Source organism: Poromitra crassiceps (assembly GCF_964638095.1).
Source record: "Poromitra crassiceps genome assembly, chromosome: 1".
NCBI lineage: Eukaryota > Metazoa > Chordata > Actinopteri > Beryciformes > Melamphaidae > Poromitra > Poromitra crassiceps.
In genome coordinates, this window is record NC_139623.1 from 68180830 (window position 1) to 68206156 (window position 25327).

General features: G+C 47.3%; 1 protein-coding gene across 1 annotated transcript in view; it reads right to left on the minus strand.

Moving 5' to 3' along the window:
- Positions 1-25327, minus strand: part of LOC310782492 (neurobeachin-like) — a gene marked incomplete at its 5' end in the record, with an annotated part of 447634 nt that overhangs the window by 160193 nt on the left and 262114 nt on the right. Inside the window, one exon of the mRNA XM_083643165.1 lies at positions 5649-5817. Coding sequence (XP_083499291.1) covers positions 5649-5817 — 169 coding nt within the window. The remainder of the gene's footprint in view (positions 1-5648; positions 5818-25327) is intronic.

Sequence of the window (25327 nt, forward strand, 5' to 3'; positions counted from 1 at the left end):
AAGCACAGTGTCACGCCGATGTGAAGTGATGGCTGCTGATTTGAAGCAGAGGGACATACAGTAGCAGACTCACTCCAGCTAACGTTAGACATAGTAAGTAAGTAAGTCATTCTTTATTTCTATAGCACCTTTCACAGCACGAGGTCACAAAGTGCTTTACAGAGAGACAGAGTCGAAGTTACAATGAAGCAGTGAGGTAAAAAGCATAAGAAGCAACGATGAACAAGAAACATACATGATAAAAGACACAGGAAACATAAACAATAATAACCGGTTATCCGAAGGCTTGCCGGAACAGAAAGGTCTTTAGCTGTCTCTTAAAAATATCCACAGAGGCAGAGGCTATTAGGTCCAGGGGGAGAGCGTTCCAAAGCTTTGGAGCTACTGTTTGAAAAGCGCGGTCACCTTTTGTTTTGAGCCTGGTCCGGGGTACGACCAGGAGCCCCTGGTCGGAGGACCTCAGTGACCGGCTGGTAGCATAGGGCTGGAGGAGGTCGGAAATGTACGAGGGAGCTTCCCCATGCAAGGCCCTAAAAGTGGTCACCAGAAGCTTAAAATGAAACCTGAAGGCACATAAGCCATACAGCACAATGTCCATTATGGTCCATCACTCATCAATTTGCATACTGCCCCAACAGATCAGTTGAAGATGCTGTCAACTTAGCCCTGCACAGTTCACTACAACACCTGGACTCACCCAACACCTACATCCGCACCCTTTTCATAGATTTCAGTTCCGCTTTCAACACAATAGACCCGGTCAAACTTTTCCAAAAAATGACAGACATGAACATTCCCCTCTCCCTCTGCTATCTGATCAGAAGCTTCCTGTGGCGGAGGCGTCAGAGGGTCAGGATAGGCAGCCTCCTGTCCTCCCCTCTGACCCTCAGTACTGGTGCCCCCCAGGGCTGTGTCTTTTCCCCCTGGCTCTTCTCCATCTACACCAAACTCCTTACATCCCACCACAGCTCAGTTTCATTTTTCAAATATGCAGACGACACCACCATAACTGGACTCATCACCAACAATAATGAAGATCACTACCGGAACCAAGTGGCCCAAGCGGTCACTTGGTGCCAGAACAACAACCTACAACTCAACACCTCCAAAACCAAAGAACTCATCACAGACTTCCGACGGAATCCACCCCCCAAGACACCCCTCCACATCTCCGGACAACCCATAACCACCACAGACACATACAAATTCCTGGGCACCCACATCAGCAACACACTCAAATGGGACAATAACACCGGTCACATAATCAAAAAGGCCAATCAAAGACTTTTTCACCTCCGGCAGCTCAAAAAATTCAAAGTAAAATCCAATCTGCTCCTCCAGTTCTATACAGCCATACTAGAAGCATCCTCACCTCATCCATAACCATCTGGTACGGCAACCTGGACAGTAACTCACGCAACAAACTCCAACGAATAATAAAAAAAAGCTTCAAAAATTTTAGGTACCCCACTCCCATCACTGGACACTCTCTACCACAAACGGACAATCACACGAGCACAAAAAATAGTTTCTGACCCATCTCACCCAGCCAATCACCTGTTCCAACTGTTGCCCTCTGGACGGCGCTTCAGATCACTCTCCACCAAAACAACACGATTCAAAAACAGTTTTTTTCCCACTGCCATCAGGTTTCTGAACTCCACTCACCTCTGAAACATCACTGCATACCTCTCCAGCAATATATATGTTGAATGTTCTGTATTTATGTTGTCATATGTCTGTCTATGTACTGTAATGTCTCATGCTGACACATATTCATGTGCTTAACAATTGCTGTACCGACTTGTTGTGCAGTCCTTAATAAATGAATCTGAATCTGAATCTGGTGTTCAAAGACATGACAGCGAACAAGGAACTATTCACACTGTTACCAATGAAAGAACACACTCGGGATGAGGACATTTTTCAGACATTCAAAAACTGTATTGACAAAACCCAGCTCCCAATGTCCTATTGTCAATCACAACTGACGGTGCGCAAATGGTTTCATTGCCAAATGCAAGGACGTGGACAACGCATTTCCCGTCTTCCAACTGTAGGTGCTTTCAGACCAAACAGTTCTACAGTAGGGACACCCTGTGAGAAACTGCCCGCTGGGGAGGTGCCCCGAGGCAACCGGCTGGCGGCCAAAAGGCCTTCGGCTGGTAGCACCAACTGAAGATTGCTGCCACTGAGTACATCCAACCTGTTTTAGACCAGGCGCTGGATAAAATTACACCTGAAGAACAACTGGTATAAAAAAACACATTTCTGCTACTTGGATTGAAGCTCCCAATAACTGATTGCAGCACAATTGAAGGCATTTATATCCACAAGGTCCATTGTGTGTGTTTTAAAGATCTGTCCATTACTATGCTAATTTATCCCCGCAATGCATATCATGTACTCATACTCCAGAGCACACACAAGACTTCCAATCCAAACCATAACAAGCACATCCTTTAGCTTTGAAACATCATTAGTACATGGCTTAGGCTAATTGCTACCATTATCGGCAGTTCTGCATGGGGCTCAATTCTAGTAGCCAAACAGCAATAAAAAAGAAAGAAAGACAGACATTTGTTTGATTAGAAATTCCAAAAGCTCCCTTGGATCTGTCAATCAAAATGTGTCTGTTGCCATGGCAACATGGGATGCAGCCTGCTAGTCAGTGGAGAGTCTGAGGCAAAGGAAGAGGTTGATTCAACTGAATGGCACGCTCAGACCTTTCCTAAGCCCTGGTGTGTGGCTTTAACACTGCTCCCTGCTCAATGATCGGGGCATGTTGAAAATATTAACATTTCACTGGCAGTGTTCTGCATTTTGAATGCGAAATGTTTATGTAATTCTTTGACAAACGTGGAAAAAATGCTGTTTCCAATACTTTGCATTCAAGTATAATAGGCAAACACATTTGACAAGCAAAATGTATAAAAGTGTATCATATATTATACATGCACGCGCACGCGTACACACACACACACACACACACACACACACACACACACACACGCACGCACGCACGCACGCACGCACGCACACACACACACACACACACACACACACACACACACTTTATCCAATAGCATGCATGCTCTTCTCCAGCAAGCACCTGCTTCGCACTCACACAGTTACACACATTCACTCCAATGAGCTGCCTAGTTCACTTGAGCAAGTGCCTTGCTCAAAGGCAGCTTGAGTTGGTAAGGGAAGGGAGAGTGTTCACTCACTCTAATGTTCCCAGCCACTCAGTTTCTGGTCACAAGCTCACAGGCTATGGCTAAGAATCTTTATCCCCAAATGCCATTCCTCTCGTGTGTGTGTGTGTGTGTGTGTGTGTGTGTGTGTGTGTGTGTGTGTGTGTGTGTGTGTGTGATTTCCATGTTGAAAAGGCAAGTCAATATACTGTAGACTTAATATTATATAATATAATATATTATATAAGTTGTTTGTTCAAAAAAGTTGTTTGTTCAAAAAAGTTTGTTTGTTCAAAAATTCCCCCCCCCCCCCCCCAAAAAAAAAAAAAAAGTTGTTAAAAAATCCAAACCCAATTAACATTTAGTTAACTATTCAAGACTTTATGTATTGTAGTTGTTATCAGTTAAAACAGAAAATGGGTTAGGGTTTCACAACCATTCAAGCTAGTCTTCTCAATATCATTTAATTTCAAGGTCATCACTGCTCACAGTATAGACTAATAATACAATGTATCAACATTGCTATCCTTTCAAAGGGACAGTACTATCATTTGCCATGTTTCTCTGTTTTAGTGGGTAAAAGTCATAAAAGTAGATGTCGCGCTTTTCAATCGGTGGCCGGGTATCTTATTTTTGAGCAAAGCCCTTAATACACCTGTAGAGACTACCCACTCTACATTCTGATGACGAAATGGGCTTGCAAATACGATCGTTACACGGCTTTAGAGCAGTTTCACACAGGGTTTTAACTGCTTTAAAGCAGTTTCACACAGGGTTTTAACTGCTTTAGAGCAGTTTCACACAGGGATTTAACTGCTTTAAAGCAGTTTCACACAGGGTTTTAACTGCTTTAGAGCAGTTTCACACAGGGTTTTAACTAGCCTGGGTAAACTCAGCCTCCACGTGACCTCTATGTGCTATCAGTCATGAAGAAACTTACGCTACAGGCATAGCCTGTGACGTCACGTTGAAGGCTGGGTTTACCCAGGCTAGGTTTTAACTGCTTTAGAGCAGTTTCAGACAGGGTTTTGCAGTTTCACACAGGGTTTTAACTGCTTTAGAGCAGTTTCACACAGGGTTTTACGGTTTCACACAGGGTTTTAACTACCGTAATTTCCGCACTATAAGCCGCACCGGAGTATAAGCCGCAGCAGCAAAATTGCCTGTTTGTTACATATATAAGCCGCACCGGACTATAAGCCGCAGGTGTTTTAATGTTTTTTTTTATTTTTTTTTATTGTGTTTTAATGTTTAATTACCATATGTAAGGGTTCGTGCACAGAGGGGATTGTCGGGAAAGAGATGGCTGTTTGAGGAAGCTCCCATTTATTAACATTTCAACAAAACAACATAACACAACACCACCTGTGTTTTTTTTTACAGTGCACACAGTGTCCGCGGTGTGGTGAAAAGAGGGCAAGAGAGGAAATTAAAACAGAAGTGGATTTATAGTTAGAAAGAGTGCTAAAGAAGAGAGAATTCCGTTTTTTATTTTTATTTTTGCTGAAAAAATCCATAGATAAGCCGCACCGTTATATAAGCCGCAGGGGCCAAAAAACGGGGAAAAAGCCGCGGCTTATAGTCCGAAATTTACGGTACTTTAAAGCAGTTTCACACAGGGTTTTAACTGCTTTAAAGCAGTTTCACACAGGGTTTTAACTGCTTTAAAGCAGTTTCACACAGGGATTTAACTGCTTTAGAGCAGTTTCACACAGGGTTTTAACTGCTTTAGAGCAGTTTCACACAGGGTTTTAACTGCTTTAAAGCAGTTTCACACAGGGTTTTAACTGCTTTAGAGCAGTTTCACACAGGGTTTTAACTGCTTTAAAGCAGTTTCACCCAGGGTTTTAACTGCTTTAGAGCAGTTTCACACAGGGTTTTAACTGCTTTAAAGCAGTTTCACACAGGGTTTTAACTGCTTTAGAGCAGTTTCAGACAGGGTTTTAACTGCTTTAAAGCAGTTTCACACAGGGTTTTAACTGCTTTAGAGCAGTTTCACACAGGGTTTTAACTGCTTTAGAGCAGTTTCACACAGGGTTTTAACTGCTTTAGAGCAGTTTCACACAGGGATTTAACTGCTTTAGAGCAGTTTCACACAGGGTTTCAACAGCCATTAAGGACAGAAAATAACAAGTGTGTAAAGGATGAGATTATTGCGTCGATTCAAAAATAATAATTTGGATCTAGTATAGCTAAAACTAGCTTTCCTATTACTGCTATTTGTTTGACCTCCTGAACATTACATACAGTATGATGTTAGATGGGTGTAAGCTAGTGGGAGTACAGTGGGAGAGAGGAGTACGATCATTTGACACCGGTGACACTCACTGTGCGTGTGTGTGCGTGTGTGTGTGTGTGCGAGTGTGTGTGTGTGTGTGTGCGTGTGCGTGTGTGTGTGCGTGCGTGTGTGTGTGTGTGCGTGCGTGTGTGTGTGTGTGTGTATGAACATACCGAGACCTTTGGGAGTGATTCCACTGCACTCCAGCGGGTTGCTGGCCCAGTAGTAGTACTTCAGCGTGTGCATGAGCTGCAGGACGGTGCCCACGCGGCGGATAGTGGTGTAGATGGTGGCGGTGCCAATGAACTCGGACGACAGGTACGTGTAGAGGGAGAGCTGGACCTGTTTATACACACACACACACACACACACACACACAGACGGAGATTGACAAAAACAAATTGTCAGACAGCTGGCGGGGAAGCAGGAATGGACGGCGTGTGTTTACAGAGAGTTTTGTTGCAGGGAGACAGCCACGCCACGGGGGAACAATAGGAAAGCTCCTCTCCGCGCACGCTGTTATTCTGGTTGTTTCTGCGCCTGGAGCCGTCAAGCCTCATCTGAGGAGCTGCTGACATTTAAAGAGGGTGCTCGCCATGTTTCCATTCAGGGAGTTCACTCTCTGAAAGTTACATCGCTATACATCTTTTTGTCAGGTGAGGCAGACAAAAGCTCTTTTTAAGTTGGGATTACCTCTGTTTGAAGAGGTAAGGTGCACTCAATCGTACACTGTTTGACAGTGGTGGTTGTAACCAGTGTGAAATGGATTACTCTTGATGGCATGTTCCTTTAGGGAGTAAAAATATGTCTCTATTTGACTTGATTTGACTCTTTTAATGTAATGCATTTAGCTTGTTCTCACTTTGTCTCGATGCTTTTCATGTTTTATGTAAAGCACTTTGAATTGTTGCTGTAATGTGCTATATAAATAAACCTGCCTAGGCTTCCTCTCCCTCCATGTTCCCTTTTCTCCCAATATTCCTTCTTCCATGTATCTGCTGCTGCCCGTTTACGGACTCTCACAAATCTCTGAGCTTGTTACGGTGCCCGTGATGCTAAGCAGCAGCCTTAACGAGCCAGCTCTATTTAAGCGGTTGGACTTAGGAGGAGGAGCCGAGCCCCGGCCGCACCACATCACAGCTTGTCTGGAATAGAGAGAGAGAGCATTTGGCCGGCTTAAATAGCCGCCATTACATTACATCTGACACATTTAGCTGATGCTTTCTAGCGAGCGTGATTTACGAGTTCAGCCGTAGAGCGCGTTTAAATTCCTCGATGGCCAAAGCATTACCTACAGTGGGATCACAATCATCAGAGCCACACTGCCACTTCACATACTCCAGCCTCTCTGAAAGGATTACTATGTTTGCTAGAAGTGCGCATAGGGGATACAAGTTATGACAGATGCGATTCACATGTGATTTTTCAAGCCCTGAATGTAACCAAGGCTAGTCTTGCAAATAATGGAGGCAATGATAATGCAATGTAATACACTATTGGACACAGGCACAGGACAGAAAAAATTAAGCTTACTGGGAGAAAGAAGAAGATTAATGGATTAAACGATGCTATTTATTGCTGGTTACTAAGTTGAATATGACGATGACTATGTTTTGTCCTCATTACGAGCCATTGGTTAACACATTCACTGCCAGCCGTTTTTTTTTTACTGTAGGTAGGTTCTGCCAGAGGGTTTTTTTGAGGATTCTGGCTCATCTTTCAAGACCCGAGGATTCTTTTCTGCTAAGATTTTGTGAACACACAATATCTCAAAAGAACTAATAGAATGTGTGCTTTCTCTGTCTAAAAGAGTTAGTTTGTAGAGTTAGTAGTTATGTAAGCATTAGCAGTTGAATACAGCATGGTTTCAGCGTCTGGAAATTTATTCTGAGATAAACGGCTTTTTGTGAAATTTGATAGAACAGTCACTTTAACCATTCATTTTTGGCATCAGTAAGACGTCAGACATCTAAACAATAGTTTTGAACAGTAATTTCCTCCATAACAGCAGGAAACCCCCCTCTGCTTCCAACTCCTCCCTCCGTGGGCGTTCTCCTCCGCCCTCCTTGGCTCTGCAGCGGGTCTGTGACAAACGAGTTGCTGCTGCCTGGCTGCTTCCTGGCAGTCTGGATGGGGCTCGCTGGATGGGTTTCGCTCGTTTCTTGGCGGTCCGGTTGAGAGCTCTGATGAAGCTCTTGCGATTCTGGGCTTATTTATGGTGCGTGTTTCAAAGTGTGCATCCAGTCTATTCTTGGAACCCCCCACCGTTGCCACCGCTGTGCGTCAGCGCGAAAGTGAAAGCGTTTTCGCCATCCATTTTACTGTATGAGAACGGCTTCCTCGCGCTTTTCCCTCCAGTTTTGGCTCGCCTCTTTCTACTGTGGAGAGACATGTCGCCACTCAGTGGGTCGGTAAAATAGATTATACACATTCAATACCTCCAATATTGGTATAGGAGACGTAAAAGGGTTAGATCAACGTCCCACCGTCAAAAAAAAAAAATCGATTTTTTTTTTGACGTAAAAACACGTCATTGGCAGTCAACCGTTGTATTTTGTTTGACGTAAAAACACGTCATTGGCAGTGAACGTGTTAAGTGACAATTCCCCCGTATTATATTCATACTCACTACAAGGTGAGGACGCCATTAGGCGATCCTCCAGTCTAGCGATGATCTTGTGTCATATGGTGGAGAGTCATCTAAGGCAGATATATTTATATATATATATATATATATACTGTATATATTTAGTGTGTTGGAGTCTGACTTTCAGGCACATTCTCCTCAGCTGCTGTTCTGCAGCAGCAGCGGCTGCCATGTCGCCATGTTCCTCCCGTCTCGACTCGGCACGCCCTGGAGACTAGTACTGCTGCATCCAGGAGCCAATCACATCGCAGGTTCAGAGGTGGGAAGACGGGGTGTCGGGAAGCACTGAAAATAATGGCGGTAAGAGAGGCGACTGGCCCCCGCAGGGACGAGAGGAGCACTCACATCTAGTTCAGAGCCAAGGAAGAGAGGAGAAAGCTCCAGCTACACATCCTAAGCTCTTTTCAAATGCCAATTTTCTTCTGCCTTACCGCCTCTCTGCGTGCTCTGTCCTTTCCCCTGCCTTACTGCCTCTCTGCATGCTGTCCTTTCCCCTGCCTTACTGCCTCTCTGCGTGCTGTCCTTTCCTCTGCTTTATTGTCTCTCTGAGTGCTCTGTCCTTTCCTCTGCCTTACCACCTCTTTGCATGCTCTGTCCTTTCCTCTGCTTTACCACCTCTCTGCATGCTCTGTCCTTTCCTCTGCCTTACCACCTCTCTGCATGCTCTGTCCTTTCCTCTGCCTTACTGCATCTCTGCATGCTCTGTCCTTTCCTCTGCTTTACTGCCTCTCTGCATGCTCTGTCCTTTCCTCTGCCTTACTGCATCTCTGCATGCTCTGTCCTTTCCTCTGCTTTACTGCCTCTCTGCATGCTGTCCTTTCCCCTGCCTTACTGCCTCTCTGCATGCTGTCCTTTCCCCTGCCTTACTGCCTCTCTGCGTGCTGTCCTTTCCTCTGCTTTATTGTCTCTCTGAGTGCTCTGTCCTTTCCTCTGCCTTACCACCTCTCTGCATGCTCTGTCCTTTCCTCTGCTTTACCACCTCTCTGCATGCTCTGTCCTTTCCTCTGCCTTACCACCTCTCTGCATGCTCTGTCCTTTCCCCTGCCTTACCACCTCTCTGCATGCTCTGTCCTTTCCTCTGCCTTACTGCCTCTCTGCATGCTCTGTCCTTTCCTCTGCTTTACTGCCTCTCTGCATGCTCTGTCCTTTCCTCTGCCTTTGTCATGAGTGCTGTCTAAATCTGTTCCTTTTTTGCCCTGTGTGTGTGTGTGTGTGTGGTGTGATTAGGCTGGGTTCCTGAGAGGCCAGGTGTGTTGCATGAGCAATCAGGCAGAACTGCCCACAATCAGGCACCTATATATACTGTGCTGGGACTCCTGTTCGTTGCTCGGTTATTGTCTGTTAGTGTGCGGCCATCTCGCCACTAACTTAGAGGTCAGTTCGGTTTTTTGTTGTTTTGGAAGCTCTTCTGTTTTTCGACTTTTTGCTTATCGCTCTATCTCTCTCTCCACCAGTCTACTGGACGTGCCTGTCAACCATCTGTCTGCTGCCCACCTGTGCCTCATGGGAACCTGTTGCTCTACTTACTCACGCCTCGTCAGGACACCACTGTTGCGTCGTTACGCACACCACTGACTTTACCTTTTGGCCTTCGTGCCTACTTTTTGGCTTTTGAAAACCTTATTAAAAGACAATCTCAGTTTTGGCATCTAACTTGTGTCCGTGTCTGGTTGGGTTCTTCTGTTTGTCGTGACAGAATAACCGAGCCATAAAAATGAACCCAGCAGATGCGGAGACACTTCGCCAAGCTCTTACCAACCAGGGCGCACTGATCGGGCAGCACGACCAGGCACTACGAGAGGTCCTAGACGGTATGAGAGATGTAAATGTGAATTTGACTCGTTTACGGAGTGAGATGCCTACTCCTAGTAGTGCGGCTACCCATCAGGACCAAGAAAATTGGGAAGCTGACGGTGTGCAAATTGAAAGTGGCTTACCTGGGAATCACCATGAGACCCGTGCGCCGATGCCGGAGCGTTATGGCGGAGACCTCGGCACCTGTGGCTCCTTTCTCCTCCAGTGTGCTTTGGTGTTCGAGCTACAACCCAGGGCGTATCTTACGGATCGTTCCCGCATAGCCTTCCTTATCGGCAGCCTAAAGGGGAGGGCGCTGGACTGGGCACGGCCAGTGTGGGAAAATCAACTCTGTGAGTGTCGCTCTTACAATGCTTTCACCGACAGCATGAGGAGAGTTTTTGATCACCCCGTTAAGGGTAACGAGGCCTCCAAACGACTCATGTCGCTTCGCCAGGGGTTTCGTAGCGTGGCAGAATACGCGATTGAATTTCGCTCCCTCGCGGCGGAGAGCGAGTGGAATGACGAGCCACTCCAACAGGTATTCCTGTGCGGTCTGAACGAGTCCTTGAAAGATGAGTTGGCGGCTCGAGAGGGGACAGAGGATTTAAATTCCCTCATTGCTCTGTCCATTCGTCTGGATAACAGGCTCCGTGAACGTCGGAGGGAGAGATCAAGCGCTCGCTCCACTTTTTCCTCTCGCCGGTCTCCTACACGGGAGTCGGCTGTTTTTTCATTTCCGTCTCGAGCTCCGAAAACCTCCGGAGATGCCCGACAGCTTCCGGAGATGCCCGAGTCAGAGCCCATGCAAATGGGAAAGCTGCGCATTGCCAATCGGAGACGCGATAATTCCTGCTTTTACTGCGGGAAAGCAGGGCATTATATAAATGATTGTGCTATGCGTCCGGGAAACGACCAGGCTCCTCTGTAAAAAGGAGGTTACAGATGGGCCAGACCTCTTGCCACTCCTCCTCTCCACTACCACAGCTACAGACTTCTGTAAGAAATCTGGGTACTCTTGGTTAAAATTATCATTTGTGATAATTTTGTGCTTCCATATGACTGTGGCCTCTGAAACCATCTTCAGATGCCAGTGTTTTTCTAGAGACAAAGAAAACCAGACTTGGTGAAAACAGCGTTATAAATCACACTCTTTTTGTTTTCGTAATAACAAGAAACTGACTTCTATCTCCTGGGACGATGCCAGACTCCTGACTTTGTTATCATCAAAGGAACATCAACAACAGAAAGGATTAAGCCCAGTTTCAGGGGAGTGTTAAATCAGGCATTCTGTCAAGGACTGAGTGATTTGCTTAACTGCACTGTTTTCGATTTAATTTTATAGCTTAAAGAAAGTGATCTTTGTATAAGCCAGAGACGTCTCGCGATTATAAAGTATCATCTCTTTTCCCTATTTTTTGGTTTATTTACTTAAGAAGTTAAAACAAGTATAGGCCCTTTTCTTCTCTTGACCCAAGAGAAAAGAGAGTGAACGTTTTCAATAGGCGTCTAACAGAAGGCCTTTTGACCGTCCATCCTGTCGGGCCCACTGTCTGAGCCGCATCCTCCACCAGCACTTCCAGAAGAGACGGCTGTCTCTCAACCGAGTAAGAGAGAAGCAGACTTGCTACTGAGCGACGGCGTATAGCGGACACGGTGACCACGTGACCTGCCATAGCCTGGATCCATCTCAGAATGTAAGCTGATTCCTGATTATTTACAAAAGTGCGGTGAAATGAGTGTGGTGCAGTCCATGACCTTAGATTTGATAAGATTTAAACTAGTCTCTTTCCATTAGTCTAGTTTCTCTTTTCCCCTTCTCTTATCAGAGTTAACTACTGGGCGTGTCTTATCAACGTTGTTGAACGTGCATATAGCCTATGACTTTGTATAATCAATCTATACTCAATGTGATGAAATAGTGAACCTTTGATGTGGTATTTGTTGATAAATCAGTGTGTTTTGAGCCTCAATGAGGTGGCTAAAGTGTAATGTTTCAGCTGATGATTTTGAAATAAATACTGTTGTTTTGAAGGTAATGATTCATCTCTCATTGTACATTATTTGAGTAAAATCAGATGCTTGGAATCGTTTCGCCAAAAGAAGAATTTACTTCCTTCAGAGAAGCACTGAGGTGCTCTTATTGTGTCCTACGGCAAATGTATGCATAGCTACATGAATCGGGGTGGTGTCCCTATATTTGATATGCAGATTAAGCCTTATTAATGTGTGTATCAAATTAAAACAAATTAAAATAATTCTACATAATTGGTGCAACGCGCGAGGCGTTGAGCAGAATCGTTTCCAGGTGGCTGAATGCTATGGGTTGATGATTATCTTCAAGGCAGTGTGGTTCATTGATTTGTCAAAACAGTGTGATTGATTATTTTCAAGGCAGTGTGATGATGAAGGCTATGTTCTTAAATTCACACAGTGTTGTTTTGAACCATTGATTACTCTCAAAGCAATGTGGTTGATTATTCAAAGCAGTGTCATGATGAAGCAGTGTGTATTTTCCAAACAGTTGTCGGCCTGATCATTTTAAAACATTGTTTGGTGTGGTTTATAACCCCACTCGCATATGCAAACTTACCCTGGGTGTAACGGCGTAAGCCGTCTAGAACCCCAGATTTGGTATTGACCATAATAAACAGACTTGCCACAAATAGGCGCGTTTGCCCGTTCTATTTAAAAAGAGCTGTTTGGGTAAAATTTTGGCTAATCACCACGTTTGTCTGGTGATTAATTTAGCCATTTTTCCCCAAAAGAATTAGTAGGTCTAGCTAGCCTACTAAATAAATACTCTCTCCCGATCACCACGATCTAACAGAGAGGCCTCGGTTTCCGTCTGCTTAACCAGACGCGACCATTTTGGCCGTGACAAGTTAACTCAGACTGACTGAAGGAACCTACAGCGATACGTTGCCGTGCGTGTCAAGAGAGCGACTAAGCAGAGCAAAGCAAAACGCTGAGCGTGTATCGAGGGGTGGAGCCTATAGGGCGTCACAGCTCACAGGGTGCACTTCCTGAAGCCGTGTTTACAAGTTAGCATGCCAGTGGCTAGCACTTAGCTCAAGGCTAAACAGTAGCTTGTGCTAACAGATGCATCCCAAAGCATGAAATAACTTTGTGTACGAATGAGTGCGTTGTCTGTCGTTTTTCTTTTTCCCCAGTAAAGGAATGAATGACAGGTACCGCAACAGTTAATGACTCAATAAAGCTGGAAACACTTACGATTGTGTGAATCAGTGTTGCCAGATGGCAAATGTTGAATTATCGTACCAGAGGGTCAAAATTATCGTTTTTGGAGTGAAATTATCGTACGCCCCCTCCCCAGCGCGGCGCGCCTTCGGCGCGCCAAAGTCGGGGGTACTGCGGCTGATCATAGGCTACTTTTTGGACTTGGCATGATCTTTCAACACTGTGATCTCAGCCTGCGTTGCAACAACAACAAAACACCCGGCACGTATTGGCTGCAAATATGTTGTTTGAAGAGATGATTGTATAAACAGATAGAGTGATAGACGTAGGATTCGTGTAAGTGTCACAAAATGATGAAATTATCGTACATTTGGGGGATTTTGGGATTATTGATCGTACATCGTACAGAGGTCGAAATTATCGTACAAATACGATAATTATCGTACGTCTGGCAACGCTGGTGTGAATAGTGGTGTGACATGAGACAGTGGTGTAAACTCAAACAGACAATTGCATATAGCTCTTGCTGAAATAATAGAGGAGTTTAAAAATAAAAGTTTTTCCTCTCTTATTTGGTCTTTGTGTGTGCAATCAGTGACCTATTATCATTGAGACAACCTGTTGGTTGAATAATCACAATCCGGAAGCTGAATAGAATTGTGCTTTGAGCTCGATTAGCTCAACTTATAACAGCTTTTACGATTGTGGTTATTTGAACACCACGTTGCCAGCCTGTTGTTGCACAAAGACGCAAACGAATTATCAGAACTAGGAGTGAAGCGATTTGAAGTGAGTAGTATAAACACAGCTGTTCAGTGTCACTAACCACTGTTTAACACAAGGTGTTCACAGCTGCGTACCCAACACCCGGCTGCAGTGGACGACTTTTCCCGCGCACAGGTGAACCGTTCTTGCGCTGTCTAACCAGAAACAATAGCAGATATGGACTATGTTGAGTGGTTGACCGGCGAAATACAAGCATTGACTAAAGAGTCGATGGGTGAATTTGCCACCGAATGTAGCCAGTACCCTGAGACACAGGTGAACGAGAAACTACAAACAGTAATTAAGGAGACCGAACAGGGCCACTAAAGAGAACAAGAAGCTTGTGAAGATTATGAGTGAAATGCTCATATTAATGGGAGAAAAGCTGAAAATAACCACACAGAAGGCTGTTTCAGCTGCCAAACAAACTCTCAAACTACAAGCTACAGTTCTCAAGCAACAACATCACCTTGCTAAAATAAAAGAGGAGAACACACAGATCTGTTCTCAGCTAGAGCAGAGTCGAACCATAGTTGCTAATAGAGATGAACAGATCTCCCAATTGAAAGCTAATGTTTCTTCCCCCAGCGAATCGTCAGCGCAGCTAGCGCCCGACAGCACATTGTTAGAACAAACTAAAACAAAGCTGACAGCTGCAGAAGATGAATTAGAGAAGAGTGAAGATTTGTTAAAAAGGTCTCTAGAAAAAATAGCTTCATTTAAAAGGAGTCAAGACGAGGACCGGCAAGAGTTGATGTTAGCTAGGTCCTCACAAGAGCAACAGGCCAGTGAAACCATGAAATGGCAAAGTCAGTACCAACAATCTAGAGATAGTTTTGCCCCGTGTTCGAAGAGACTACTCTGACCTCGAGAGGGATGCCCAAATCCAAGCAAAGGAATATGCAGAATATCAGACGACCTCCCAGAGACATATAGCTTTCCTTCAGAAGGAGCTGATGCTAGCCAAAGAGGGAAGGCAGGATAGACAGTCTGCCCCTGTAGACCCAAGTGGCACACCACGTGGGTCCCCAGGGACAGACTTACTTCAACCTGATACACCTGTAGGCCTACAGGTATCCGAGCGGCTCAGGCACCCACCTGCTCCCTCTCGGTCTGACCCCGAAACGGGGACAGACCGTCCAACTCACGGGGCGGGAGTAGACCACTCTTTTCTGACTAGGGGGGGGTCTCAGACTCTCAGACTCCCCACGTGACGCTTCATCGCCCGGGTGGAGACTTAGACAAAGTGGCTAAGACAATCATAAAATTCGAGCCAACTGCAGCGGGTTGTAATGATATTGTCTCATATGTCGAGGATTTGAACTTTCATCTCCATAGGCTAGGATACACATCTGTGTCAGACAGACTGTATTTGGTCAGAATAACAAGCAGCCGCGATGTTATGTCGTTCTTGCACTGTCAGCCCCAAGCTGTGTTATCTGATTGGCAGTCACTCTGTTTGGCCTTGACTACTGAATACGGTGAGTCCAGAGGCAAAACTGGTTTAATGGCTGCCATGGCAGTAAAACAACAACGTGCGGAACACCCCAATGCGTACTACCAACGTTTAAAACGCGCCTTTTTTGGGTCGTGCACACAACCAAATATGGAGGATGATGTGCATTTCAGAACGCTATACATGAGCAATTTGCATCCCAATACAAGCAGTAAGTTGCTCTTTCTAGCAGATCCGTATGTGCAAAACATACAGGCCTTACGTAGCCTTGCCGTAAGAAGCTTTGAAGCTTCCAAAGCTGGGCAAGGAGGCTCAGACACGCCCACATTGTTTAGTGTGAACGCGTCTGACCCACCTTTGGAGCTGGAGGGGGCTACAACCCACTCACAGACCAACCCAGATAGTTCGGCCCCGGCCAACCAACAGAGTCATAAGTCTGGTCCCAAACAAGGGGGGGGAAATAACTTTTCCCCCCAGCAGGATACAGATGACAATGGCCGCCGAAAAAAGAGCAGATATAAGAAAAAGAAGAACTTCTATAACGAACGTAAGCGTTCTGATGATGAGAGAGACGACCAGAGCAACAATAGCGATCAACGCTCTCATCGCAGTAATGATAGCAACCAAAAGAGTGACCGCCGATCTTCTAATGATCGCTCGAGTCACGATGGGTCCTCTAACACTAGGACCAATCGGAATGATAATTCCCAAACATCAGACAAGTCTGATTACCGCATTGCCACAAAGGCTCGACAACTGGGTCTCTCTGAGGAGGACCTTGACGTTGTTGCACTGGCCATGAAAAATTTAAGAAAGAAACAAAAAGAAAAAAAAGCTAATCTCTATACGGTGACCTCAATCTCCACGGGGGAGCAGTATGGAGATTTCGGAGACACGGTAGGGTCCAGTGAGGAGCTGTATCTTAGTGGGTCCTCGGGAGAGGATCCTCCTCCTCCTGACTCCCCGGTTAGAAATGACCAGGTGTCAAAGCCAACTAGCCAACCGGAAAACACCCCATCTCAGCCCCAGGTGGGAGGGTCCCCTTTGGTAGAGTTTGATGGAGGGGTGGAGTCTAAGCCAATTCCCCAGAGTGCGGTGTTGGTAGTGCAGTTGGGACAGACCCCGGACGCTCGCAACCGCAAGGTGTCGTCCGTGCAAGGGAGTCCGCCTTTCCATCAGTTCTTGTGCCGCCTCACTGAACGCGGAGTGGCACGTAAGTTTTACATATCTACCAGGTTAGAGAACCTTCTAACCTACGAGGCCCTTCTCGATACTGCCGCTGACATAACACTCATGTCTCAAGGGCTTTTTAACGAGCTCAGAGCCCGTTCTCGGCGAGCAAATCGGGACCTAAAACTGCAGGCATGTTCCCTAGATGTACAAGCCTACTCAACAACGGGGGTCACTTTACCTTACAGGACATTGATACATTTCCAAATTGGTCCGATGACGTTGACACATCCTGTGTATGTGTCGCCCCTGGACACAATCCCACTCTTGATTGGCAAAGATTTGTTGAACCGTTTTGAGCCACTGATTGATTTCAAGCACCTAAGCATCTGGGCGCAGGTGCGTGAACCTCTCTGTGACCCTCTCAGGGACACAACCCAGGTCCAGTGCTGTGTCATTGACGCTGAAACAGCGCCCCCAGGGCCTCCGCCCAACTCCCCGGAACCTGGGGAAAGTGACTATCTGGGGTCTACCAGGGACACGTTCCTCTGTGCTTTCAGTGTATCAGACACCGCCTCCCATATGAGGGTGCTGAATGGCATCATCCTAGAGGAGACGCCTGTCTACGATGTGGGCTTGGCGCTTTGGGCCGACAAGTCAGCCATCAGCTTGGAACTTTTTGAGGTCTTGAAAAAAGAAGGGGGAGTCCTGCCTTTTGAAACAAAAACGTCCCGTTTCCCATTAGATCCCACACCAACGACTGTGGCAACTGCAATGGGGGTTTGTGCCCTCCAAGTGAAATGGAATCATCGGGAGCTGACACACTACTTCCTGGTTGTGACAGACCTGGCGCACTCGGTTTACGTCGGTGCTGACTTATTAGTTAGACTAGGAACCCAGATTGATTTGATCAATGGAGTCCTGTGGTCATTGACTGGGGCACCTTTAGACCAAGACCCGGTTAGCCTGCCCAACTTGAGGTCAGGACAGACAATTCCCCAGGCCTGCCTAGTGTCTAACGAACAAGGTGTTGTGGTTCCAGCAAGGACCAAAGACGTTTCCATTAGGATGAAAATACAGCCTGGGCAGAGCCTTAAACATCATCGGGCAGTGTTCCAACCATCGCCTGTGTTCTTTGAACTAGGACTCTCTCTGGAGGCCACACCTTTGGTGGAGGTCCCGAATCGGACCACCTACTTGTTGGTTCAGAATACCTCTGTGGAAGACGTAGTGATTCCGAAATCCACGTCTCTAGGCTGGTTGGTCAGTACAACATTCCATGACTTCGAGCTCCGGCTTCCTGTCATAGGCACCCTGCCAAAGGACATGCCTCTTAAACAGGCTGCTCTGGGGGCCGCTTGCCAAACTAATGCAGACGCGTACTTCACGCTCCCGTCAGGAGCGGTAGCAGTCTTTCCAGCCACTCAGTTGGGGACTGACACTGTTTGTCGTGTTGACCTCACCTCCGAGGGGGGAATGGTTATTGACACTGTTTTGCAACAGGGGGATAGCCCCCCTGTGGCGCCCACGGTGCTTAACATCCAAACAGTGACAGACCACACAGTGGGTGAGCCCTATGTGGGGTTCCTAGAACAGATAGAACACGTAGTACTAGAGGCTAATGCACTTCAGACTGAGGGAGAACGAGAAGGACTACGCAGTGTGTTGACAAAGTATGGACCGTCGTTTGCAAAAGACTCGCTTGACTGCGGCCTTACCCATCTGCACACCGTGCGTATTCCAACTTCGGCAGATGCCCCACCGGCATACGTCAGACAGTACAAGATACCTTTGGCATCCTATGAGCCTGTACAGGAAATCATAGATGGGCTATTGACCAAGGGCATTATCCGGCTGTGTAACAGCACCTACAGCGCCCCTCTGTGGCCAGTCTTGAAGCCTAATGGCAGCTGGCGCGTCACAATAGACTATAGACAGCTGAACAAGCAGGTTCCTTTGTCTAGGTGGCCCATGACTCAACTAGAACAGGATTTGCCGAAAGTCAGAGACGCGCGCTATTTCAGCACGCTTGACGTAGCCTCCGGATTCTGGACCATTCCAGTCGACATCGCTGATCAACATAAACTGGCGTTCACATTTGCGCGAAGGCAGTACACCTTCACTCGCTGTCCTTTTGGGTATTCCAACTCGCCTGCTGAGTTTAATATCTTCCTGAACAAAGCATGCCCTGACGCTAACGAGCGAGGAACATTGATTTATGTCGATGACATCCTCATGCGAAATGCCACCTTCAAGAGCCACATGGAGGAGATCGACCATGTGTTAGGGCAACTCACTCAGGCCGGAGCTAAGATCTCTCTTTCCAAATGTCAATGGGCCCAGACCAAGGTTAACTCTGTCGGCCTCTCAGTAGGAGCGGAGGGGGTGGAGCCTCAGGTTAGCCGAGTCCAGGGACTATTGAACATCAAAACTCCTTCCAACATCTCTGAACTGCGAAGCTTCCTAGGGGTATACAACTATTCACGTCAGTTCATTGAGGACTTCTCTGACATAGCGAGACCAATGACAGGGTTGCTCAAGAACGAGGTGCCGTTCATTTGGGGAGAACCCCAACAGCGGGCCATGAAAGAAATGCAGGCTCGGCTATGCTCCGCTCCTTGTTTGGTCTACCCAAACGAGGCAAAGCCATTCCACCTAGAAGTGGGGTTTTCAGGAGAATGCCTGAGTGCTGGTTTATACCAGATGCATGACAAAGACAGACGGGTAGTTGCATACGCTAGTAGGACGCTACTGTCACCAGAGCGCCGGTTCTCAGATTGTGAGAAGGCATTATTGTCCACAGTGTGGGCAGTAAGGCATAGGCAGACAGAGGGTCATTGTAGAAACCTGTCACCAGCCCGTGGTGTTCCTTAACAGTCAACGTTTACGGGATGGAACAGTAACCAACGCGCGAGTGGATGATGTCACTGCAGAGCTTTGACGTCCAAGTCAAATACGCACAGAACAACAGGCTGCCGCTTGGCACAGGCCTGGCAGCTTGTCAGTCTTGCGTTGACTCTGAGCTCGCAGCCACGCCCCTGAGCGGCCTACCCATGGCCTGGGTACCGCCCGTCGCAGAACACTCTCGTAATCATTACTTTGACGCAGATGTGTGCGAGCCGTTGTGCACGGCCTACATAGATGGCTGCTCTTACCACCATGAGAGCAAGGTGCAGGCGGGGGTAGGACTAGTTTGGGTGGAGGGCAAGCCAGGCCCACCCCAACAGTTTATGCTGGGACCACAGACATCTCAGTACGCTGAAATTGCAGCAGTACTCATAACAATACAGACGGCGGTCAAGTTGGGCCTCCAGGAGTTTGTGATTTGTTCAGACTCCAATTATGCAAGGCTGTCATTTATTCTCCACCTGACGCACTGGCGTCGGAACGGCTTTGTCACTTCCAGCCGGAAGCCAGTCAAACACAAAGAGCTGTTCATGGCGTGCGATCAGATGCTGGAGCACCATGACATGCAGCTGTACTGGCGAAAGGTCAAAGGTCATTCACGCACCCCGGGCATAGACAAACTTTTGAACGACGAGGCCGATGAACTGGCAAAGAAGGGAGCCATTTGTGGCGAGCCCTGGTCTTTTGAACAACAGGTTTTTCCCTCCCTCCCAACCCACGCTGTGTGTGTAGTTACCAGGGCACAGGCAGCTATGCCGACGGTAGCAGAGGAGGATGGGCCGTGCTCGGCGACGGTGGAGCCCGCTTTTACGGGCTCCGACCTGGTGGCGTTGCAGAGGCAAGACGACGCCATACCTGCCATGATTTCACACCTGACCCCGGACTCCGGCAGTACGCTTTCAGCGGCTGATCTGGACAGGGGGTCGGACCTGCGGGTGCTGTTTGCCGCTAGGGCAGACTTGAAGCTGGTGGATGGGCTTTTGGTTCATGTCTCCAAGGACCCCGACTCCTGTTGTTTCGTGGTTCCGAGGAGCCAGAGGGGGGTGATGTTAGCCCATGCGCACGATGTGCCCCCCGCAGGCCACCGAGGAGTCAAAGCGACATATGGAGCACTGAGACAAGTAGCATACTGGCCCTGTATGCAGCAAGATGTTGCTGAATACATCCAAGGCTGCTTGGTTTGTTGTCAATTTCAACCAACAAACCCAGTTCACAGAGCACCCTTACAAAAGAGAGGGATTGTTTTTCCGTGGTCCGATCTCCAAATTGATTGGGTGGGACCAATAACAAAGTCCAGCAGAGGTAATAAGTATTTCCTCACAGTCACATGTGCTTTCACAAATTGGCTGGAATGTCTGCCAGCACCTAGCGACACAGCAGAGATGACCGCCTGCTTGCTCATGAACCATGTCTTCTCACGGTTCGGACTCCCTTCGCGTATTGACTCAGACCGGGGAACACACTTCACGGCCGATGTCATGAGGAAACTCTGGCGAATGCTAGGGGTGGAAGTCAAGTTCCATATCCCTTACCATCCACGGGCCTCTGGCCAGGTGGAGAGAGCGAACCGAACCGTGGTAACCATACTGAAAAAGTATGTGGCTAATAACCACAAAGATTGGGACATCAAACTGCCCCTGGCGCTGATGGCAATCCGCGCTACTCCACATGCGACAACGGGGATCTCCCCATTTGAAATGATGACAGGGCGACAGATGACACTTCCGCTGCACATACTGTACCAGCCCGGCGAGGCTAATTTAGCCACCGCCTACACGAGTCATCAGTACGTGACAGACTTGAAAGAGCACTTAACACGTTCACTGCCAATGGCGAGTTGACTCGTCAAACACAATCCAACGGTTCACTGCCAATGACGAGTTGAGACGTCAAAAAAAAAAATTTTTTTTTTTTGACGGTGCTACGTGGATCAATGCCCCCCACGTCTCCTATAAAAATATTGGAAGTATTGAATGTGTATAATCTATTTTACCGACCAACTAAGTGGCGACAGTGCTCTCCCGACAGAGAGAAAGCCAACCAAAAACAGCCGCGGGAGGAAGCCATTCTCAAGGAAATGGCTTGGCGAAAACGCTTTCGATTTCACACACACACACACACACACACACACACGCGCGCACACACACACACTCGAGTACCTTTGAGCATAAATAATAATAAATAAGACCAGAATCGCAAAAGCTTCATCAAAGCTCTCAACCGACACCCCAAGAAACGAACGAGCCCGTTTTACAGTAATCCAGACTCGCCCGAGAGCGGCCGCGCCGCCAGCAGCAGCAGCACAGACGAGCAGCAGCAGCAGCAGCAGCAGCAGAGCGGAGTACGCCTCAAGATTGGAAGAAGGGGATCGCGAAGGAATTTCTCTCCCATGTCTAACCCCCCCCTCGCCTCTCCTCTCCTCTTCCCCGCTCCTGCGATTCCCCTCTCTTTTTTGGGGATCTGTGAGGCAACAGAAACTCGCCTGTGACAAAACACTGCAAAGCCACCAGAGACACACCTAAGGAGGGAGGAGTTTGGAGACACACACACACACACACACACACACACACACACACAAACACAATACAGTATACAGACTTGCCCAAGGGCACCCATAATCACAGGCACGTGAGGTGGTTCTAAAAATCCATTTATCTCAAAACTCTCTGAAAATCTCTGAAACCATGCTGTACTCAACGGCTAATATCTACATAACTACTAACTCTACAAACTAACTCTTTTAGACAGAGAAAGCACACATTCTATTAGTACTTTTGTGAACTTTGTGTTCACAAAGTCCAAGCAGAAAAGAATCCTCTGCTCTTGTAAAATGAGCCAGAATCCTCAAAAAAAACCTCTGGCAGAAGCTAACTACAGTATTGAAAAACGGCTGGCAGTGAATGTGTTAAAAGCCACCTTTGCTTTTGCTCAGCAAAACTTTGACCAAAGCGCAGAAGGCAGGAAAGCTTTCTATGACCGCAAGGCTTCTCACAAGGAACTCGAGGTAGGAGACAAGGCATGGTACTACATCTTCGCACCAACCACTGGGCGAGAACCCAGAGGATCTCGAAAGATGGCCAAAAAGCTAATGGCTCGATGGACAGGTCCACATGAGATTGTGGAAAAGCTCTCCCCTGTCGTATATCGATTGAAAATCCAGAAGGGAAAGAAGGAGCCCATTTTCAAGTGGGCACACCGTAACCAAATCCGCCCTCACAGGGATGCCCCTGACTGGTAGGAAGGTTTCAGTCACTTATGAAGAGGGGGGGAGAAGACTCAGTCAGAAAAGAATTGATCAGGACCAATAGTAAGCTGACCCCAACAACTTAGCAAGAGAGACGGATTGATTGATTTAGATTTTTTCTTTTTATATTAATGTACTTTTGTGTTACCATGTCTGGCATGCGCAAGGAAGAAAACCTTCTAGTCATGACTGCTGCCACACATGGAATGTATAATCTTATTATAAAGACAAGTATAATCCAACTGCATGATGCATCCTTAACCAATGATTGCTTTGTATACATGTGCTTGCTTTGTCAGGATGTGGATGTGCATGTTGATGTCTGTCTGCTTGCCCCTGGTCCTCATCCGCGGGGAAACCATTGAACCAGGACCTAATTCCGGCATCGTGCTACGGGACCAACCCGGCCTGCTTATCACAAATTGTCGAATCCATACTCAGAGAGTATTTGTTCGACTAAATCCAGGTGATGTTGCAAGGAAACATCTGAGGCCTACGGCAGGGTTGACCAGTTGGGCAGGGGTGCACTGGACCCGAGATGTACTCAAACATGCAGAGTTTTATACCACCCACATGCTACAACAGCTCCAGAAGTTCACCGTCACACAGTCTGAGTTAAGTGGTCACAAGCCTATTTCCACACGGTCCAAACGGTTTCTGGCTGGTTTGCTGACAGCAGCAGCAGCTGTGGGATCCTTGTTTAGTTTGGGGGTCTCATCGGCAAACTCCATTAGTATAGCGACCATAAGACGCCAAATAGGGGAGTTACATGAAGAGATACCAAAGATATTTGACCAAATGAATGTTCAGGAACAACAGTTGGAGACTGTAGGCCAGACCCTGAAAGGCACAATTCTTGTCCTGAATACTCACACTACTCAACTTAACAAGACTATGCAGAGCGTTAACAAACTATTGTCAGTAGTCAATCAAGACGTTGCCCACACCCAGGTTGTAAATATGCTAATGGGTGACATGCTAAGAGAAATTGCCTCAAGCATGGATAGTCTGGCGATGGGGAGAATTCCCGCTTATCTGGTGCCCTTATCAATGGTTCAAAACATCATTGCGGTAGCAACGTCGTCAATTGTATCACCCTTACAGGCTCACCTCGCCTACTCATTGGGAAGTGCCATTCCGATTTGGGTGGAGCCGGAGAGGAGACAAGTTGCTTTTCTGCTGAATCTTCCCATCATAGAAGCAATGAATATATATAGATTAAAAGACGTCGTTAATGTTGGGTCCTGGCACAGCAATGCACACGTTAGAGTGCGTACCCCCCCAGTCGTCGCATACCATGATGAGAGTCCAGACTTATATTTAGCCCCAAACCTACACATGTGTACCTTGACAAGGGAGATACATTACCTGTGCCCGAGTAAGCCTTTTGTTGGAGATACTACTTATGGTGTCTGTGGTCTTAAACCAATGGCTGATGAGTCACGTTGTCCAGCCACGATTACCCCAAGGTATGAGATCACAAGCACCCAGGCAGAGATTGTAGCGAACAGTTGGCTTGTAAACACCCCCGCCTCACAAGCTACTCTGACCTATGATAAACATGAAACAGAGACGCGCGTTCGACTGCCCAACCAGACCTTTTGGGTCGATGTTCCCCCAAACGCGATATTGCATATTGACGAACTTGCTTTGTATCACCTAGACCCTGAGCAATACGAGGGTGATATTGAGATCTCTGAGTTCTTCAGTAAGCACACACTCTGTCTGGACGCCAAGACCCTTACCCTCCTTCAATATGAAGGTGCCCAAATGGTAGACCTAACCCCCCTGGAGAGTGTCTTGGTCGACATTAACCGACGCGACAAGTCCCGCCCCAACTTCACAGATAACTCCTGGGGGACTCCTGACGCTATAGCCATCGCGATCGTTTGCGTGGCCGTCCTCGTGATTTGCATTGGTATCTGGATAACTCGGCGTAAGTTTAAAGCCATGCAATACCAGATAGACAGATGCAACGCCCGTAGAGACGGCCCGGCAATTTTTCGCAGGAGAAACAGAGATGTGCCTGAAGTCCTGCATGTAGAACGTCCGCTAAACCCCGCAGCAGACGAGCTCCGCCGTAACTCACTTCCCGCAGTACTCGACATGAGCGATGACGATGTACAGTTTGAGGTCCCTATACCTCCCCCTAGGGGATTGAACCCTTTTTCCATTTAGAAAACTCCAAACAGTTGCTTTCTAGACCATATGCCTAGTTAGGGACTGCACCAGGCTCTTTTCCCCACAGGAAGATCCTGGACTAAGGTTGGGTCCAAGACCATAGACTGGGGCCTGGATGATCTCAACCAACCACCATTGCAACCCCAGGGCCTCAACCAGATGGTCTGCTACCAAAGGGACGCTCGACTCATCACCGGCTGGCGAGGAGTCTCTGCTGTACCAAGGTGATGACCAACCCTCACCGGATGGTGGGGGGCGTCTGCTGAATCCCTGGGATAACCGCTCCTCACCGGCTGGTGAGGAGTCACTGCTGAGTCATTGGAATAACCGACTCCCACCGGCTGGTGGTGAGTCTTTGTTGAACCAAGAGGAGGCCTACGGGAGGCCGACCTTGGAGACAGGAGAAGCGTACAAGGAGCGCTTTTCTTTCTCCAAGGGGGGGGATATGTAAGAAATCTGGGTACTCTTGGTTAAAATTATCATTTGT